At 37.3% G+C, this 19874-nt stretch overlaps 1 protein-coding gene across 7 annotated transcripts in view; it reads right to left on the reverse strand.

Moving 5' to 3' along the window:
• Positions 1-1029: 1029 nt before the first annotated feature.
• Positions 1030-19874, reverse strand: part of LMBRD2 (LMBR1 domain containing 2) — a 55168-nt gene continuing 36323 nt past the window's right edge. For 6 of the 7 annotated variants that reach the window (XM_060295707.1, XM_030843592.2, XM_060295708.1 and 3 more), the window contains 4 exons: positions 19667-19713; positions 11130-11235; positions 6642-6771; positions 1030-5706 (listed from right to left, as the gene is read on the reverse strand). In XM_060295707.1, coding sequence (XP_060151690.1) covers positions 5646-5706; positions 6642-6771; positions 11130-11235; positions 19667-19713 — 344 coding nt within the window. In that variant the 3' untranslated portion in view covers positions 1030-5645. The remainder of the gene's footprint in view (positions 5707-6641; positions 6772-11129; positions 11236-19666; positions 19714-19874) is intronic. The other variant, XM_060295710.1, reaches the window with a different exon arrangement.

Consider the following 19874-nt stretch of genomic DNA (forward strand, 5'->3'; position numbering starts at 1 on the left):
TAATGTGGAACCTACAGTATTTAATTATTTACCTTAAAACATTTCTTTTGTGATACCTGTTAATAAATTTGTAAGGAACAAAACATGCCTTAGTCTACTAAAAAGAGTTTAATCTCAAAGGTGGTATGAAGTAAAACACATAATCAGCAAAATTTTTAGTAACTTGTAGAAATGTACTTTATTTCATGCAAAGCTACATAATTTCCTATATTTTAACAGCTAATCAAATAAACATTTCAAAAAATTCATTACATCGCAATAAATTAAAATACTACAAAGCAATTCCAAGTCCATGAGTTTGTCAAAACCAAACTAAGAGAACATTATGCATAGATAAGGCCAAAGATGATAACTTACTTATAGGTAGCACTTTGCAGGTTTGTTCAAATACATATTTAGTGAGAATCTGCAGAGAAAAATAGTTACATCTACAACCCATTAGTCAGAAAGGAAAACGTCTGCCATTACACACCAGGTAGTAGTAGCTGATTAAAGATAAATTGGCATCATGCACCAAAAATGAACATAGTGTACATTTTGAAAATTATGATCAGATGCACATTTGAAAGACTTATCTTCTATTTCACCTAATCCACTGAATTAGATAAATAACAAGTACTTTATTAATGCAACACAGAAATTAGGCATTTGGTATACTTTGCTTGGGTACTGGTATACATAAAAAGATACTGAAGAGATGTAGGAGTATTTCAAACTCATACTGGACTACTGAACTTTAGAGTATTGCCCTAAGGAAATAGGTTCTGGGCAGAACTTATTTGAGAAAGATTTTTAAACTACTTAAAAGCAATACTACAATTAGTTACTTACAAAAACATTTTATAAAAATTAAATATCAGAAGGTAACAACATCAATATTAGAGCTCTTTTTTCAATGCTATAATTTATAAACATATATATGAGATTACAGTAATTTAAAAGACAGGTCCACATGTTCTCTATCTTCTAAATGAGAAAAATCCTTCAAGTTGTGTTCAAAATATGGACAAAACAAATCCATTGGATTGCTTTAAAAAAAAAAAAAAAGTCTCTCCCCTACAATTTGGTGTACTAAGTAGGGAAGATGCTAGCCAGCATTCTTTTGAGAAATACAGCTCTAAGTGATTAGGTTGATAAGATTTATGTCAATAATAACTCAAAATGGTGTTGTACAGTCAGATGAACAAATTATGACTTTATTCTCCCTATGTCTGCCACAGTAAACCATTCTTTCTACCCTTTTGCACTAAGTACAGTAAAAATCTCCTTTTGCAAAATAATGTGAGATCAGGATAATCACAAAAGAAAAGATTTTCACAGGGAAAAAGGTTAATTCACACCAGGAAGTGTGTTAAAAACAAAAGTCTTTTAGGATATCTATGAGAAGAGGAACATGCCAATATTCTTGCTTTATTAACAAATTTAAAATTGTGATCAACCTCGATGGACAAATCTTTTGAAAGTGAAAATAAAATGTTAGGAAAACCAGGCTGAACATGAAAGGAATTAGGGGTGAAGGTATGTTCCCATTGCAATGGGACTGGGGATGGGGCAGGGCTAGTGGCTGCTCTGATGGTGGAGACGGTTCACAGGACCTGGTCTCCAGGAGTTAGTACAGGGGATAACACTGCCTAGTCTTCCAGGTCTCTGAGCAGGAAAAAAGTCACTGAGTTGGAAAGAAGTACCCCACACAAAGGGAATTCACAATTCAGAAGGCTTCCTGTAACCTTCTCATATTGTTCCAACCTCTCTTTAATGAAAACTTTGACAATGATGTATATTATTTACGAACTCCTTTTCATAAAAAGAGGCCTCAAGGTTCTTAATGTTTTGGGTTTGTTTGCTTGTTTCGTTTTTAACAATTACTGGTTTTGGAAGTCTAATTTTATGCTAAAACATTTACACTGAGAATAATTCATTTTACTGAAGTGTCTTACTTAGTGGCGAAAAAGACAACACACTGAGCTAGCATCCATCACATTTACATTCAGATGTTGCTTAGTTGTCTAGCAAAATCTGTTTCACTACTTTAAGTGCAATACTGCTATTCAAGTAGTGGGATCTGTAGTAAGAACCTTCTGAGTGCACTGATCATCAAAAACAACTGTACACAAAGAACAAACGGAAAAAAAAATCTGTCAGCACATTAGAAGTCATACTATACAGAGAGGCTTCAGATAGGAAGGAAGGTATAAAAGGAATGAAGGGAAGAAGGAAGAAAAGAAACGAAAGATAAAACTCTAAATTCATTTACTTCTCAACATTTAGAATTTAATACAATACAATCCATTGTATTTTGGAGATTCAAGTACGTTAAGAGTTTTCAGGGACATGTTTTGCCTCTTAGTGCAAATATATTTATCCCTGTGATTTTTCAGGCATTGCCCACACAAATCACAAGTATAAAACTCACATTACTGAACAGTGTGAATTATAATTATGGAGAGTTTATTTTTCCTTTAAAATAGTAATCAACACAAAAATCAAGAACATTCTCTAAATCTACTAAAGGTATAAAAAAATGAGGTTTGCTATTGTACATCAATGAATCCCTTCATTGATATTCTAAAATATACTTAAAAAACACTCACACTGACTTTCCTATCCACATTTAAGTTCATTTGGGCACACAACCAGCATAAATTTAAGAACTGATAATCTAATCAAATAGTAGTGTCCAAATCCAAATCAACTGGCAGCATTTTTTTTAAGAAAGTTTCGATTGTCAAACTCTCTGATCTATTCTTTATAAATGAAAAACCCTTGAATGTTCTGATTTAGCCCTTACCACTCTTGTGAAATGAGGGCCTCTTGCGTGATGAAATTATTCCAAAGCCCCTGCGTTCATTTGGTAAGAGAACAAATTCTAATAATTAGGTTTATTTTAATAATGATTTTTACAAAAGTGCTCTATTGATAATAAGAAATTATTGATGTAGTAACAAAAGTTAATTAGCAACTTATAGATTCATGAAATTAATAGATTATTGTTATTTTCTGCAATGGTTATTTTGAACTACTGGCTTAGAATATCCTTACCTAACATTATTTAGAAAAATAATTTAGAAAATTTAACCAGATATCTACTATTATGTAAGAAACACCTCAAAAGGTAATTGCCAGAAGTAATTCTTCAAGAAATGTACTTTGCATGTAGTGTTATGAATTTAGTAGTAACGTTTTGCAGTAGATATCATTATATTTTAATAAGCTTCTCAAAACAGAAAACTTTTGTTCTTATTACAGTTTTTTACAAGGTGGCTTAATGAACATTAACTCATTTCCCCAGCAATGAACTCTTAGTCCTCAGGGGTTAAATCATTACCTTCTAAACACAAATTTACCTAGCTAGGTAACCTTCCTATATGATCATATTTGAAATCCTGTAAGATAAATTCTGCTTAAAAAGCTGAATACTCTGGATCACTTAAACAACCAAAAATTATTTTGGAAATAACTCAAAAGTTATTATAATCATAAAAAATTTAACAATAAAATAAAGTAGTACATTCCTTTACTTATTTCTATCAATATATCTTAGGGTATTATAAGTTATAAAAGTAACTGGATCATTTCTTCTCTTTTTCTGCTTCTATTTCTACAATAGCATCTGAGTTTCATGATAAAACCTGATGAGAAACAACATTATACTTAAGGAAAATATTCCAAAGTAAACCCAAAGACTGAAAAATAAAACAGTATTATTTTCAAAGGATTTTGATTAATTATTCCCGAAAGAGCTTTTGCTCTGGGAACTTGTAAGCTTCTCTGTAATAATAAGAAACTGGACCCCTTCCTGGGGTGATCCTTTTCCCATCCACTATTTTCAAATAACAAAACCAGCACAGCTAACAACTTATTCTGTCTTTTTAAACGCCACCACATAAACATCAACTCAATACCCTCACAATAGCTTTGTGAGGTAGATCAGTAGGTAAATAGCAAGAGTCCTCTTCATTTTGAAAATGAAGAAATTGAGGCACTGAATGGTTACATGATTTGCCCAAGGTTTCAATGGTCAATCATGAAATTTCAAACAGTGTTAAATTATCTCTGCTCCTGGCCTACTGCTCTCTAACCATGCTTCACAATAAAAGGCTGTGTGTGTGTGTGTTCTTAAATAAGCAGTCTATATAATCTTCGATTGAGAGTAAAATCTATCCATTGATATTTTAAAAGGGATCAAATCTCAAAGTTCATAAAAATCAGATAATTAGGATGATACACTATTCCTCTCAGTATCTGCATAAAACTGTGGCTTTTAAAAAATTTAAATGATAACATTACGAAAAGAGGAAAATAAAACATTTAAATATGATTCAGGGAAAAACTACCCTCAAGAAACATATAATCAAATTTGACTATGTAATTCATCTTCAAACTGAGCCACTACTAAAAGTTACGCGGGATAATAGGTGTTAAACTAAGACAGCCATGGGCAAGCTCAAGTACAGTCACCACTGGGTGAATCCAAGGTATGGATTCTCAGAGTTGCAAATATTTCAGGGACATAACTCTCTGCAAACATGTTGTGCTCAACTATAATCACTGTGAAATAAAACACTGATGATTTAAAATATAATACCTAACTTTGGCTTAAACACAAAGCTTAAAAAATTCAATTTTAAATAATAACATGTTTAACCAACAAGTTACTACACATCTCCATTCTCAACTAGTTTTCTGTTTTCTATAAATCATAATTTAACTGTTAGTAATAACAGTAAATGGATTGACTTTTTACCTTTGAATAACCAGATATTGTTTTACAAAAGGAATAAACAGGCACCTTTCAAAAGCAGAGAATTTTGTGGGACTCTTTGGTTATTAAAACCCCCCACTATTTACCATTAATAATTACGATTCTCCTTGAATGGAATAATCAACTCAAATCAATATGCTAAATGTCAAAGGTGAACACCTCTCTCTGAAATGAAAATTTTACAAAACAATACCAAAAGCATAAGACAATTTCCAGTTACCACCAAAGACTGAAAGAATACATCACCTGATTATAGTACACATGCTGAAGATACAAACAGTGTCAGTTGAAGGATAATCTTAATTATACATGCAAAAACCTAACTAATTTGCATACAGTATTGAAAAAGAGCTTTCTACATTCAGTTATGTCTGGTAAGTAAGCTGTGTTTTAAGACATGGGTTTTGTAAATATGGTTGTTATTGAGGTGTCCATCTCTTTGAGAAATAAAGGATCAACATACTCTTTAGAAACAGAAAATATGTAACTCACAATAATAAAACTGTATAATATTATTCAGTTACAACTATGGCTTCCTTGGACCTTTGAAACAACTTTCCTGAAAAAAGTTTATCTGAAACAAACTGAACTACATGTTTTCAACATATACTGATCTTAATCATGAATTAAATCCTTCCACTGTAACTGTACTTCTAAGGCAGACACTTCAGGAATGGTATGTAACAAACCTTATTAGAAAAGATGATACTCTATTCAATGAACAATAAACTATTATTACTAAGATCCCATTAATTTTTAGTGCCTTTTTTATCCTGACACTTTTCACTAAGAGTTCAGTGTAAATTCTAGGGCATACAGATGTTCATAAAGACTGAACTTATGTGTTGATCTTGGTTAGTTATTCCATATATTCTTACAGATTTTAAACATCATCAAATATTCGGCTGCGAGACATTGAGAGGTATCGTCCACCAGGCTGATACCTGAAAGGTGGATAAAGAAATGATCCAAGGCATCAAAAATAAAGAAGGAGAGAAAAACAAGGACACATTAAAAGGAAGTGGCTACATAATTTGTAAGAACTGTAAAATCTATTCAGTAGCTGAAATCAGGAACTTAGCCAAGAATGTTATCCCAAAGGGATTTACCTAATTATAAATCAACCAATGACGGTTTTAGAGCCTATGACATATGACACATATGGCGGGGTGAGAGATGTAAAAAGAAAGGAGTGGGGAAATGTAAAATACATCATGGAACTTAACAGATTTAATAACTAGATTGTTGAATATAAATAGAATATTCTTTTTGCTATTTATAGGCAATACTATAGCAAATATCTTCATGCATATGATGATTTGCTTTTGTTTAATTATTTCTACATAGTATAGTAGCCTAAAGCACAGACTCTGTAGCCAGAGTCCTGGGGTTTAAATGCCTGACTTTGTCATTTACAAGCCGTGTGATCCTGGGTAAGTTACTGAGCCTCTCTGGATGCAAATTCAATTGGACTGACAACCATAAAATACAATTACTGTTGTTAAAGTGCTTAGAATAGTGAGCCACCCAGTTACACCTATGTAAACTATTGCAAAATATGATACATTTCATAAACGGGATTGTCAGAAATAGGCATATAAATATTGTTAAGATTCTACCAAATGATTTCAATTCTTTTTGTTATTTATCATACTACTAGTAGTAGTTTGCGAAGATACTAATTTCAATCACCACCACTAGATGCTATAATTTTTTAAATACAGAAGCATTAGAAGGTGTTAAAAGGTTTCAAAGGTTGCTTAATATGCTTTTTATTAGTAGTAAAGATGAATACTTCCCTTATGTTTATCTCATCAAGTCAGAATGTTATTAAAATTTCAGAGGAATGCTGGAGCCAAAATGATAAGCTGGAACTTACCTTCCTGATTCAGATTCAAGAGGATCATCAGTGAATGTTTCTGCATTAAAATCCAAAGGTTCTGCATCTTGGAGGAGTTCTATTCGGTCCCTTTCAGTCCTATTATTAGCCCTGGTATATTTGGATGCTGCTGCAAAAGAAGAAAAAAATGTCCACTTTCTATTGTTTTTATGGGTCACAGTCTATGGACTCACGGAAAGAAAAGTCAAGTTTATAAAGGATGTGAATTTTGATTGTAAAGACAATATTAAGAAAAGATAACTATGTAGTTATCTTAAAATTAGATTAAAATGATTAATAGTATGATAGAAAATAACAAGGAAAAGTTCTCCCTTGTATGTAGTCTAAGCTCAGAAGCAGCTATAGCGCAAAGACTCAATATGAATCAGAATTAGTATTTAACTACGGTATCGTAACAGTGAAATTGTTCATAATCAAATTAAGTTTCAGCTGGTTGCACACTGAATACAGGGGGTGCTACATCTCACTTCTCGGCTAGGATTTTAAGGTGTAATCAACTCAAACTCTTCAATAAAGGCCTGAGTCTTTTTCCCATGAAGCAATAGTTTAGGGCAGTAATGTCCAACAGAAATAAATTCCAAGCCCTGTATTTACTTTTTACAAGTAGATACATTAAAAAAGTAAAAAGAAATAGGTCAAATTAATCTTAATATATTTAATTTAACTCAGTATATACAAAGTATTATCACTTCAATATGGGGCACCAGCTACACTGCAAATGCTCAACAGCCATATGTGGCTAATGGTTACCACCCTGGTCAGCACAGATCTAGAGAACTAATCCCTTCTCTATGTGAATGGGGTTTACTTCATAAACAACCTAAATTTTCACAATGTTATTTTGAGCAGCTCAACAGCTTCAAAAAAACTATAATATAGGTCTTTTTGAAAATCTAAGGCAAGCCAATTCTCTCATATTTTTGTCATCTTGGACTCTGCCCTTTACCGTTTCTCTCATTCATTCAGCAAATATTGGTTGCCTACCACATGCCAGTTTCTAACTCATCATCCTAAGGCTTTGTGTTTCCTCTTCTCTTAACCATTCTCCATACTCCCAGATCTCTGCATTCTGTTAACTCCAAATCCATGATAAACTTCCAAATCTCTTTGTAGAATCCTCCCTCTATTTTCTAGCTTTAACTGAAACTTTAGTTTCCTCCTATTTCTTCTACGCTAAATCTCATCCAAACACATCCTTTCTTCTTTATCTCCAGGGTCATCTCAAGGGTGCTTAATTTCATGCCCTCATTTTTTTTTTTTTTAGTTTCTGCTTCACAACAAAATGAATCAGTTATATATACACACATGTTCCCATATCTCCTCCCGCTTGCTCCCTCCCTCCCACCCCCCCATCCCACCCCTCCAGGCGGTCACAAAGCACCGAGCTGATCTCCCCGTGCCATGCGGCTGCCCCCAACCAGCCATCCACCCCACACTTGGTAGTGCACATATGTCCATGCCTCTCTCCTGCTTTGTCACAGCCCACCCCTCCCCCTCCCCATATCCTCAAGTCCATTCTCCAGTAAGTCTGTGTCTTTATTCCTGCTCTACCCCTAGGTTCTTCATGACATCTTTTCTTTCCCAAATTCCACATACACGTGTCAGCACACGGTATCTGTCTCTCTCCCTCTGACCTACTTCACTCTGCGTGACAGACTCCAGGTCTATCCACGTCACTACAAACAGCTCAATTTCATTTCTTTTCATGGCTGAGCAATATTCCATTGTATATATGTGCCACATCTTCTTTATCCATTCATCCGATGATGGACACTTAGGTTGTTTCCATCTCCGGCTATTGTAAATAGAGCTGCAATGCTACACTGCAGACTACAAAACAAATATACAAAGGAAGAAAGATCTCAAGAGTGATAATTATGTGAATTAGGTGTCACTGTAAGTGTCCATCATCAGATGAATGGATAAAGAAGATGTGGCACATATATACAATGGAATATTACTCAGCCATAAAAAGAAACGAAATTGAGCTATTTGTAATGAGGTGGATAGACCTAGAGTCTGTCATACAGAGTGAAGTAAGTCAGAAAGAGAAGACAAATCCCGTATGCTAACACATATATATGGAATTTAAGAAAAATAAATGTCATGAAGAACCTAGAGGCAAGACAGGAACAAAGACACAGAACCACTAGAGAAAGGACCTGAGGATATGGGGAGGGGGAAGGGTAAGCTGTGACAAAGCGAGAGAGAGGCATGGACATATACACACCACCAAACGCAAGGTAGACAGCTAGTGGGAAGCAGCCGCACAGCACAGGGAGATCAGCTCGGTGCCCCGTGACCGCCTGGAGGGGTGGGACAGGGAGGGCGGGAGGGAGATGCAAGAGGGAAGAGACATGGGAACATGTGTACATGTATGGCTGATTCACTTTTGTTATGGAGCAGAAACCAACACACCATTGTAAAGCAATTATACTCCAATAAAGATGTTAAAAAAAAAAAAGAGTGGAGATCTATAAAGAACAGACTTGTGGTTGCCGAGGCAGGGAGGGAGGGATGGGCTGGGAGTTTGGGGTTAGCAGATGCAAACTATTATATATAGAATGGATAAACAACAAGGTTCTACTGCGTAGCACAGGGAACTACATTCAATATGCTGTGAGAAACCATAATGGAAAAGAATATAAAAAAGAATGTATATATGTATGTATAGCTGAATCACTTTGCTGTACAGCAGAAATTAACACAACCTTGTAAATCAACCATATTTCAATTAAAAAAAAAACAAACAACTAGTGGGTATCTGTGAAAACTGTAAACCAGGGTGACTGAGGATATACGTTCATAAAATAGAATATACTACAGATATGGTTGTCTTTGTTCAATTTTACAAGTCTCCACTGAGCAGGTACCGTATGCCAGGCTTTGGGCTGGGCTCTAGTGATACCACAGTGAGCAAAACCAGGTATGGTCCCTGTTCTTACGGAACTTAACAATCTAGTGAGGGAGATGAACCATGATCAAATAACGACACAAATGTAAAATGGTAACTCTGATGTGTGTTTAAGAGGAGTGTCACCTGTTAGTAACCATGATGGTGATCTGGCCTAGTCAGAGAGGTCTGGGGAAGGTTCTCTGAGGAAGCTCTGGGGGTGAGATCTGCAAGGTGACCAGGAGCTAATGCGGTGAAGAAGGGCAGGAAGAGCATTTCAGGCACAGAAACAGCACAGCAGAAGGAATGGTGTTTGCTTGAGTGAGCAGAAGGCAAGGTGTGCTCGGAGCAGAGAGGGCCGGGGGAGCATGGGGAGAGATCCAGCCTCACACGCAGAAGGGCTTTCCATAAGAATGAAAAGTCATTGTACAGTTTTAAGCAGAGAAGTGATATGATCAGATTTATTGGTATAGAAGAGCATTCTAGTTTCCCTTGGGTGAATGAACAGATTTGAGAGGGAAACAAGAATGAGTGCAGAGGGAGCCCTCATCATTTTTTGACTGCATTACTAAAACAGACACTAAACTGGTTTCTGTCTCACCTCCCTGGAAATCATGCTTTATACAGATGTCAAATTCATCTTCCTAAACCAAAAATCTAAGCATGCTTCTTTCCATATTGAAATCTTATCTTTGGCATAAAATCTAAACTTCTAAGCATGATAATACCTGTTTCCCAACTATCTCTGCAGTCTTGCCTCTCATCAGGCTTCTACTTTAGGCTCTAGTCATAGAGAAAAGCCTACATTTCCCCAAAGGTTCTCTCATGTCACTCATTCTTCCTTCTGCCTAAAACCCCTTCACCTGGCTAAGTACTACTTATTCCTAAACAGTACTTCTTTATAACAGAAATCTGTTCCCAATAAAGAATTCTTTTCCATCCCCTGAGCTGAGTTCTCTCAGCATCAGGCATGCACCCTTACACTCTCTCAGCATCCCTGCATCTCCCCCAAAGACAAACAACCTCTGCCTTCTACTCAGTGCTGGATCCTGGGAATTCGCATTCCCAGAAGCAGATGGCAGGGTCAAGGATGTGGGGAGGTTTCCTAACCCAACCGACTGACCAATGTCTTCTGCCTGATATCAGTCCCTCACTAAATTATAGGCAAACCGAGGATGGAACTTATCTTCTTTGTATTCCTGTATTCCTGGGAAAGTACCTGATATATATGGGTCAATCAGTAACTTATTATAAAAATGACTGAACAGCCTGAAAAACATCTAGGTAAACAGAAATCAGTACCTGCCTACAATGTGCCTGGGATAAGTACTATTATTTAGGTAGTGTAATTACAACTAATCACTTGATGTCCCGGATGTCTCCTTCTCCTACCAGAATGTGTATTTGAGTTTCTCCTTCCTCTCATACACTGAGGGATGAAAAAAGTAAAGTCACTGCAGAACCACATTTATAGTTCTCTAAAGGCATTTCTGGATGGGTAACTAATCCTCAGTCTCTATGCAAGCAAGCATAAGAAAAAAATTTCTTAGAAAACTAGACAATAAACTACTTACATCGGTTGGTACTAATATCTGAGAAGTTTGACTCTTTTGGGTCAATATGAACATTTCTGTTTCTAGTGGAATCTTCTCTACTGTGTCCATAACGTTCTTTCCATTCCTAGGAAAGAAAAACAAATGATTATATAACACAAGAACACACAGTCAGAAAATAATTCATCAGTGATAACAGATTTAGATTACATATGCAGAGTAATATAATCTAATTCTTTTTCATCAGGAATTCATCAGATAATCAGTATAATTAGCACAGTGCCTTTAGAAATCATAGATAGGGAGAGGGGGGAAGATGGCGGAAGAGTAAGACGCAGAGATCACCTTCCTCCCCACAGATACATCAGAAATACATCTACATGTGGAACAACTCCTACAGAACACCTACTGAACGCTGGCAGAAGACCTCAGACCTCCCAAAAGGCAAGAAACTCCCCAAGTACCTAGGTAGGGCAAAAGAAAAAAGAATAAACAGAGACAAAAGAATAGGGACGGGACCTGCACCAGTGGGAGGGAGCTGTGAAGGAGGAAAGGTTTCCACACACTAGGAAGCCCCTTCGCGGGTGGAGACTGCGGGTGGCGGAGGGGGGGAGCTTCGGGGCTGAGGAGGACAGCACAGCAACAGGGGTGCGGAGGGCAAGCTGAGAGATTCCCGCACAGAGGATCGGTGCCGACCGGCACTCACCAGCCCGAGAGGCTTGTCTGCTCACCCATCAGGGCGGGCGGGGCTGGGAGCTGAGGTTCGGGCTTTGGTCAGAGCGCTAGGAGAGCACTGGGGTTGGCGGCGTGAACACAGCCTGCAGGGGGTTACTGCGCCACAGCTAGCCGGGAGGGAGTGCGGGGAAAAGTCTGGACCTGCCGAAGAGGCAAGAGACTTTTTCCTCCCTCTTTGTTTCCTGGTGCGCGAGGAGAGGGGATTAAGAGCGCTGCTTAAAGGAGCTTCAGAGATGGGCGCGAGCCGCGGCAAAAAGCGCAGACCCCAGAGACGGGCATGAGACGCTAAGGCTGCTGCTGCCGCCACCAAGAAGCCTGTGTGCGAGCACAGGTCACTCTCCACACCTCCCTTCCGGGGAGCCTGTGCAGCCCGCCACTGCCAGGGTCCCGGGATCCAGGGTCAACTCCCCCGAGAGAATGCACGGCGCGCCTCAGGCTGGTGCAATGTCACGCCGGCCTCTGCCGCCGCAGGCTTGCCCCGCACTCTGTACCCCTCCCTCTCCCTGGCCTGAGTGAGCCAGAGCCCCCGAATCAGCGGCTCCTTTAACCCCGTCCTGTCTGAGCGAAGAACAGACGCCCTCCAGCGACCTACACGCAGAGGCGGGGCCAAATCCAAAGCTGAACCCCGGGAGCTGTGAGAACAAAGAAGAAAAAGGGCCAGCAGCCTCAGGAGCAGCGGATTAAATCTCCACAATCAACCTGATGTACCTGCATCTGTGGAATACATGAACAGACAACGAATCATCCCAAATTGAGGAGGTGGACTTTGAGAGCAAGATTTATTATTTTTTCCCCTTTTCCTCTTTTTGTGAGTATGTGTATGCTTCCGTGTGAGATTTTGACTGTATAGCTTTGCTTTCACCATTTGTCCTAGGGTTCTATACGTCCGTTTTTTTTTGACTTAAAAAAATTTTTTTTCTTAATAATTTTTTTATTTTCATAACTTTATTTTATTTTACCTTACTTTATTTTATTTTATCCTCTTTCTTTCTTTCTTTCTACTTTTTCTCCCTTTTATTCTGAGCTGTGTGGATGAAAGGCTCTTGGTGCTGCAGCCACGAGTCAGTGCTGTGCCTCTGTGGTGGGAGAGCCAACTTCAGGACACTGGTCCACAAGAGACCTCCCAGCTGCATGTAATATCAAACAGTGAAAATCTCCGAGAGATCTCCATCTCAACACCAACACCCAGCTTCACTCAACGACCAGCAAGCTACCAGAGCTGGACACCCTATGCCAAACAACTAACAAGACAGGAACACAAACCCACCCATTAGCAGAGAGGCTGCCTAAAATCTAAGTCCACAGACACCCCAAAACACACCACCAGACGTGGACCTGCCCACCAGAAAGACAAGATCCAGCCTCATCCACCAGAACACACGCACTAGTCCCCTCCACCAGGAAGCCTACACAACCCACTGAACCAACCTTAGCCACTGGGGACAGACACCAAAAACAACGGTAACTACGAACCTGCAGCCTGCAAAAAGGAGACCCCAAACACAGTAAGATAAGCAAAATGAGAAGACAGAAAAACACACAGCAGATGAAGGAGCAAGATAAAAACCCACCAGACCTAACAAATGAAGAGGAAATAGGCAGTCTACCTGAAAAAGAATTCAGAATAATGATAGTAAACATGATCCAAAATCTTGGAAATAGAATAGAGAAAATGCAACAAACATTTAACAAGAACCTAGAAGAACTAAAGATGAAACAAACAATGATGAACAACACAATAAATGAAATTAAAAATACTCTAGAAGGGATCAATAGCAGAATAACTGAGGCAGAAGAACGGATAAGTGACCTGGAAGATAAAATAGTGGAAATAACTACTGCAGAGCAGAATAAAGAAAAAAGAATGAACTGAGGACAGTCTCAGAGACCTCTGGGACAACATTAAACGCACCAACACTTGAATCATAGGGGTTCCAGAAGAAGAAGAGAAAAAGAAAGGGACTGAGAAAATATTTGAAGAGATTATAGTTGAAAACTTCCCTAATATGGGAAAGGAAATAGTTAATCAAGTCCAGGAAGCACACAGAGTCCCATACAGCGTAAATCCAAGGAGAAACACGCCAAGACACATATTAATCAAATTGTCAGAAGTTAAATACAAAGAAAACATATTAAAAGCAGCAAGGGAATAACAACAAATAACACACAAGGGAATCCCCATAAGGTTAACAGCTGATCTTTCAGCAGAAACTGCAAGCCAGAAGGGAGTGGCAGGGCATATTTAAAGTGATGAAGGAGAAAAAACTACAACCAAGATTACTCTACCCAGCAAGGATCTCATTCAGATTAGATGGAGAAATTAAAACCTTTACAGACAAGCAAAAGCTGAGAGTTCAGCACCACCAAACCAGCTTTACAACAAAGGCTAAAGGACCTTCTCTAGGCAAGAAACACAAGAGAAGGAAAAGACCTACAAAAATAAACCCAAAACAATTAAGAAAATGGGAATAGGAACATACATATCAATAATTACCTTAAATGTAAATGGATTAAATGCTCCCACCAAAAGACACAGACTGGCTGAATGGATACGAAAACAAGACCCATATATATGCTGTCTAAAAGAGACCCACTTCAGACCTAGAGACACATACAGACTGAAAGTGAGGGGATGGAAAAAGATATTCCATGCAAATGGAAACCAAAAGAAAGCTGGAGTAGCAATACTCATATCAGACAAAATAGACTTTAAAATAAAGACTATTAGAAGAGACAAAGAAGGACACTACATAATGATCAAGGGATCGATCCAAGAAGAAGATAAAACAATTGTAAAGATTTATGCACCTAACATAGGAGCACCTCAATACATAAGGCAAATACTAACAGCCATAATAGGGGAAATCGACAGTAACACATTCATAGTAGGGGACTTTAACACCCGACTTTCACCAATGGACTGATCATCCAAAATGAAAATAAATAAGGAAACACAAGCTTTAAATGATACATTAAACAAGATGGACGTAATTGATATTTATAGCACATTCCATCCAAAAACAACAGAATACACATTTTTCTCAAGTGCTCATGGAACATTCTCCAGGATAGATCATATCTTGGGTCACAAATCAAGCCCTGGTAAATTTAAGAAAATTGAAATTGTATCAAGTATCTTTTCCGACCACAACGCTATGAGACTAGATATCAATTACAGGAAAAGATCTGTAAAAAATACAAACACATGGAGGCTAAACAATACACTACTAAATAATGATGTGATCACTGAAGAAATCAAAGAGGAAATGAAAAAATACCCAGAAAAAAATGACAGTGGAGACACGACGCCCCAAAACCTATGGGATGCAGCAAAAGCAGTTCTAAGAGGGAAGTTTATAGCATTACAATCCTACCTTAAGAAACAGGAAACATCTCGAATAAACAACCTAATCTTGCACCTAAAACAATTAGAGAAAGAAGAACAAAAAAACCCCAAAGTTAGCAGAAGGAAAGAAATCATAAAGATCAGATCAGAAATAAATGAAAAAGAAATGAAGGAAACGATAGCAAATCTCAATAAAGCTAAAAGCTGGTTCTTTGAGAATATAAACAAAATTGATAAACCATTAGCCAGACTCATCAAGAAAAAAAGGGAGAAGACTCAAATCAACAGAACTAGAAATGAAAAAGGAGAAGTAACAACTGACACTGCAGAAATACAAAAGATCATGAGAGATTACTACAAGCAACTCTATGCCAATAAAATGGACAACGTGGAAGAAATGGACAAATTTTTAGAAATGCACAACCTGCCAAGACTGAATCAGGAAGAAACAGAAAATATGAACAGACTAATCAGAAGCACTGAAATTGAAACTGTGATTAAAAATCTTCCAACGAACAAAACCCTAGGACCAGATGGCTTCCCAGGCGAATTCTATCAAATATTTAGAAAAGAGCTAACACCTATCCTTCTCAAACTCTTCAAAAATATAGCAGAGGGAGGAACAGTGCCCAACTCATTCTACGAGGCCACCATCACCCTGATACCAAAACCAGACAAGGATGTCACAAAGAAAGAAAACTACAGGCCAATATCACTGATGAACATAGATGCAAAAATCCTCAACAAAATACTAGCAAACAGAATACAACAGCACATTGAAAGGATCACACGCCATGATCAAGTGGGGTTTATTCCAGGAATGCAAGGATTCTTCAATATACGCAAATCAATCAATGTGATACACCATATTAACAAATTGAAGGAGAAAAACCATATGGTCATCTCAATAGATGCAGAAAAAGCTTTTGACAAAATTCGACACCCATTTATGATAAAAACCCTCCAGAAAGTAGGCATAGAGGGAAGTTTCCTCAACATAATAAAGGCGATATATGACAATCCTACAGCCAACATCGTCCTCAATGGTAAAAAACTGAAAGCATTTCCACTAAGATCAGGAAAAAGACAAGGTTGCCCACTCTCACCACTATTATTCAACATAGTTTTGGAAGTTTTAGCCACAGCAATCAGAGAAGAAAAGGAAATAAACGGAATCCAAATCGGAAAAGAAGAAGTAAAGCTGTCACTGTTTGCAGATGACATGATACTATACATAGAGAATCCTAAAGATGCTACCAGAAAACTACTAGAGCTAATCAATGAATTTGGTAATGTAGCAGGATACAAAATTAATGCACAGAAATCTCTGGCATTCCTATACACTAATGATGAAAAATCTGAAAGTGAAATCAAGAAAACACTCCCATTTACCATTGCAACAAAAAGAATAAAATATCTAGGAATAAACCTACCTAAGGAGACAAAAGAACTGTATGCAGAAAATTATAAGACACTGATGAAAGAAATTAACGATGATACAAATAGACAGAGAGATATACCATGTTCTTGGATTGGAAGAATCAACATTGTGAAGATGACTCTACTACCCAACGCAATCTACAGATTCAATGCAATCCCTATCAAACTACCACTGGCATTTTTCACAGAACTAGAACAAAAAATTTCACAATTTGTATAGAAACACAAAAGACCCCGAATACCCAAAGCAATCTTGAGAACGAAAAATGGAGCTGGAGGAATCAGGCTCCCTGACTTCAGACTATACTACAAAGCTACAGTAGTCAAGACAGTATGGTACCGGCACAAAAACAGAAATATAGATCAATGGAACAGGATAGAAATCCCAGAGATAAACCCACGCACATATGGTCACCTTATCTTTGATAAAGGAGGCAGGAATGTACAGTGGAGAAAGGACAGCTCCTTCAATAAGTGGTGCTGGGAAAACTGGACAGCTACATGTAAAAGTAGATTAGATCACTCCCTAACACCATATACAAAAATAAGCTCAAAATGGATTCAAGACCTAAATGTAAGGCCAGAAACTATCAAACTCTTAGAGGAAAACATAGGCAGAACACTCTATGACATAAATCACAGCAAGATCCTTTTTGACCCACCTCCTAGAGAAATGGAAATAAAAACAAAAATAAACAAATGGGACCTAATGAAACTGCAAAGCTGTTGCACAGCAAAGGAAACCATAAACAAGACCAAAAGACAACCCTCAGAATGGGAGAAAATATTTGCAAATGAAGCAACTGACAAAGGATTAATCTCCAAAATTTACAAGCAGCTCATGCAGCTCAATAACAAAAAAACAAACACCCCAATCCAAAAATGGGCAGAAGACCTAAGTAGACATTTCTCCAAAGAAGATATACAGACTGCCAACAAACACATGAAAGAATGCTCAACATCATTAATCATTAGAGAAATGCAAATCAAAACTATAATGAGATATCATTTCACACCAGTCTGAATGGCCATCATCAAAAAATCTACAAACAATAAATGCTGGAGAGGGTGTGGAGAAAAGGGAACCCTCTTGCACTGCTGGTGGGAATGTGAATTGGTACAGCCACTATGGAGAACAGTGTGGAGGTTCCTTAAAAAACTAAAAATAGAACTACCATATGACCCAGCAATCCCACTACTGGGCATATACCCTGAGAAAACCATAATTCAAAAAGTCATGTACCAAAATGTTCATTGCAGCTCTATTTACAATAGCCAGGAGATGGAAGCAACCTAAGTGTCCATCGTCGGATGAATGGATAAAGAAGATGTGGCACATATATACAATGGAATATTACTCAGCCATAAAAAGAAATGAAATTGAGCTATTTGTAATGAGGTGGATGGACCTAGTGTCTGTCATACAGAGTGAAGTAAGTCAGAAAGAGCAAGACAAATACCGTATGCTAACACATATATATGGAATTTAAGAAAAAAAAATGTCATGAAGAACCTAGGGGTAAGACAGGAATAAAGACACAGACCTACTAGAGAATGGACTTGAGGATATGGGGAGGGGAAAGGGTAAGCTGTGACAGTGAGAGAGTGGCATGGACATACATACACTACCAAACGTAAAATATCTAGCTAGTGGGAAGCAGCCGCATAGCACAGGGAGATCAGCTGGGTGCTTTGTGACTGCCTGGAGGGGTGGGATAGGGAGGGTGGGAGAGAGGGAGACGCAAGAGGGAAGAGATATGGGAACATATGTATATGTATAACTGATTCACTTTGTTATAAAGCAGAAACTAACACACCATTGTAAAGCAATTATACTCCAATAAAGATGTAAAAAAAAAAACAGGAAAGTATAGATAACTACTTCTCTTATCTCTAAATGCTTTTAATAGTTGCCAAACTTAACTTGAATGAAGATATTTATAGACATTTTTGCTAGCTATGATTCTTTTAAGTTATTGAATTCTATCTAAAATGTCAAAATAATTTTACAACTACAATAAGGTTACCTTGACCATGTAAGAGTTATGATAACTCATAGTAATTAATGAGATGTTAATAAAATTTTCTCTCATCCAAATAAAGTACAAATCAGAGAGACCTGAAAAGTCATTTCTGATAGCAAAATTAGAGTTGTATACAAACATAATTAGGTAATGACTCATGTGGCATTGTCTTAACTGCACTAAAACCTTATTAACTGGGATTCTACTCATTAAATTCGTAGAATTGAAAGGAACTTTAGAGGTCCTAATTAAGCCTCCCATGCAGTGCAGGGTTTCATTTTAAAATAACCGTGCCAGATACCATTTGGCCCTCTTACTAGAAGACATGGAAATTTCTATGTGTGATGATCCCACTGCCATTTTGGTAAACTGTGGAAGTTTTCACAAAAAGGTGAACTCTATTTCCAGTCACTTCTGCTATTTTGTTCTAGTTATGCCTTCTGAAATAAAGACCAAGTCTCCCTTTACATAACATACACTAAAATACACGAAGACAACTATCATGTCTCCTGAGTCTTCACTTCTCTGGTAATGGACACACTCAGATGTTGAAAACCTGTGGTAACTGTGACTAGATTTTTCTCATTTTTTGCCTTTTCAATTCTCTAGGAGGTTAGTTTGCCTCAGGAAACGAAGGACTAAGGAAAAATTAAAGAGGAATAAAATTAATGTCATATTACAAAAAAAGCATAATTGTCAAGCAATCAAAATCACTTTAATAGCAAGATTGCATGAATTTATTCACTCATCCAATAAATATTTACTGAGCACCTACTCTAGGCAAGAAACTGCTAGATGTTGAACATGAAGTAATTTATTACTAATGACTTTTTAGAACAGGTCTGACAGGATACCTACATGTACATCTGAAACTATTAAAACTGCTTTTCTGTAAAAGTATATCCTATGTCTTTTTCCCACTGTTTTTAGCCAATTATTCTAAATCAATAAGATTCTTATGATATTTCACATTAATCTTTAGGTTACAGAAATTTAATAAGTATGGTACTTACTCTTCGTCGACTTTCACCTTCTTCTTGCCGTTGCCTTTTTCTCTTCTCTAGAGACAGAAAAGTGGTCTCAAATTTGGTATAACATGGTTTAATTAGATGTAGAGTAACTGAAGTAAAGGTATCAGGCTATGACCAATTTCCTTTAAATTACTACAAAGTCAAAGGTAATAGGTTATTGTTGGAAAGAACTGGAGAGTTCACCTAACTC

This window comes from Globicephala melas, chromosome 3 (genome assembly GCF_963455315.2).
Source record: "Globicephala melas chromosome 3, mGloMel1.2, whole genome shotgun sequence".
In the NCBI taxonomy this organism is placed as follows: Eukaryota; Metazoa; Chordata; class Mammalia; order Artiodactyla; family Delphinidae; genus Globicephala; species Globicephala melas.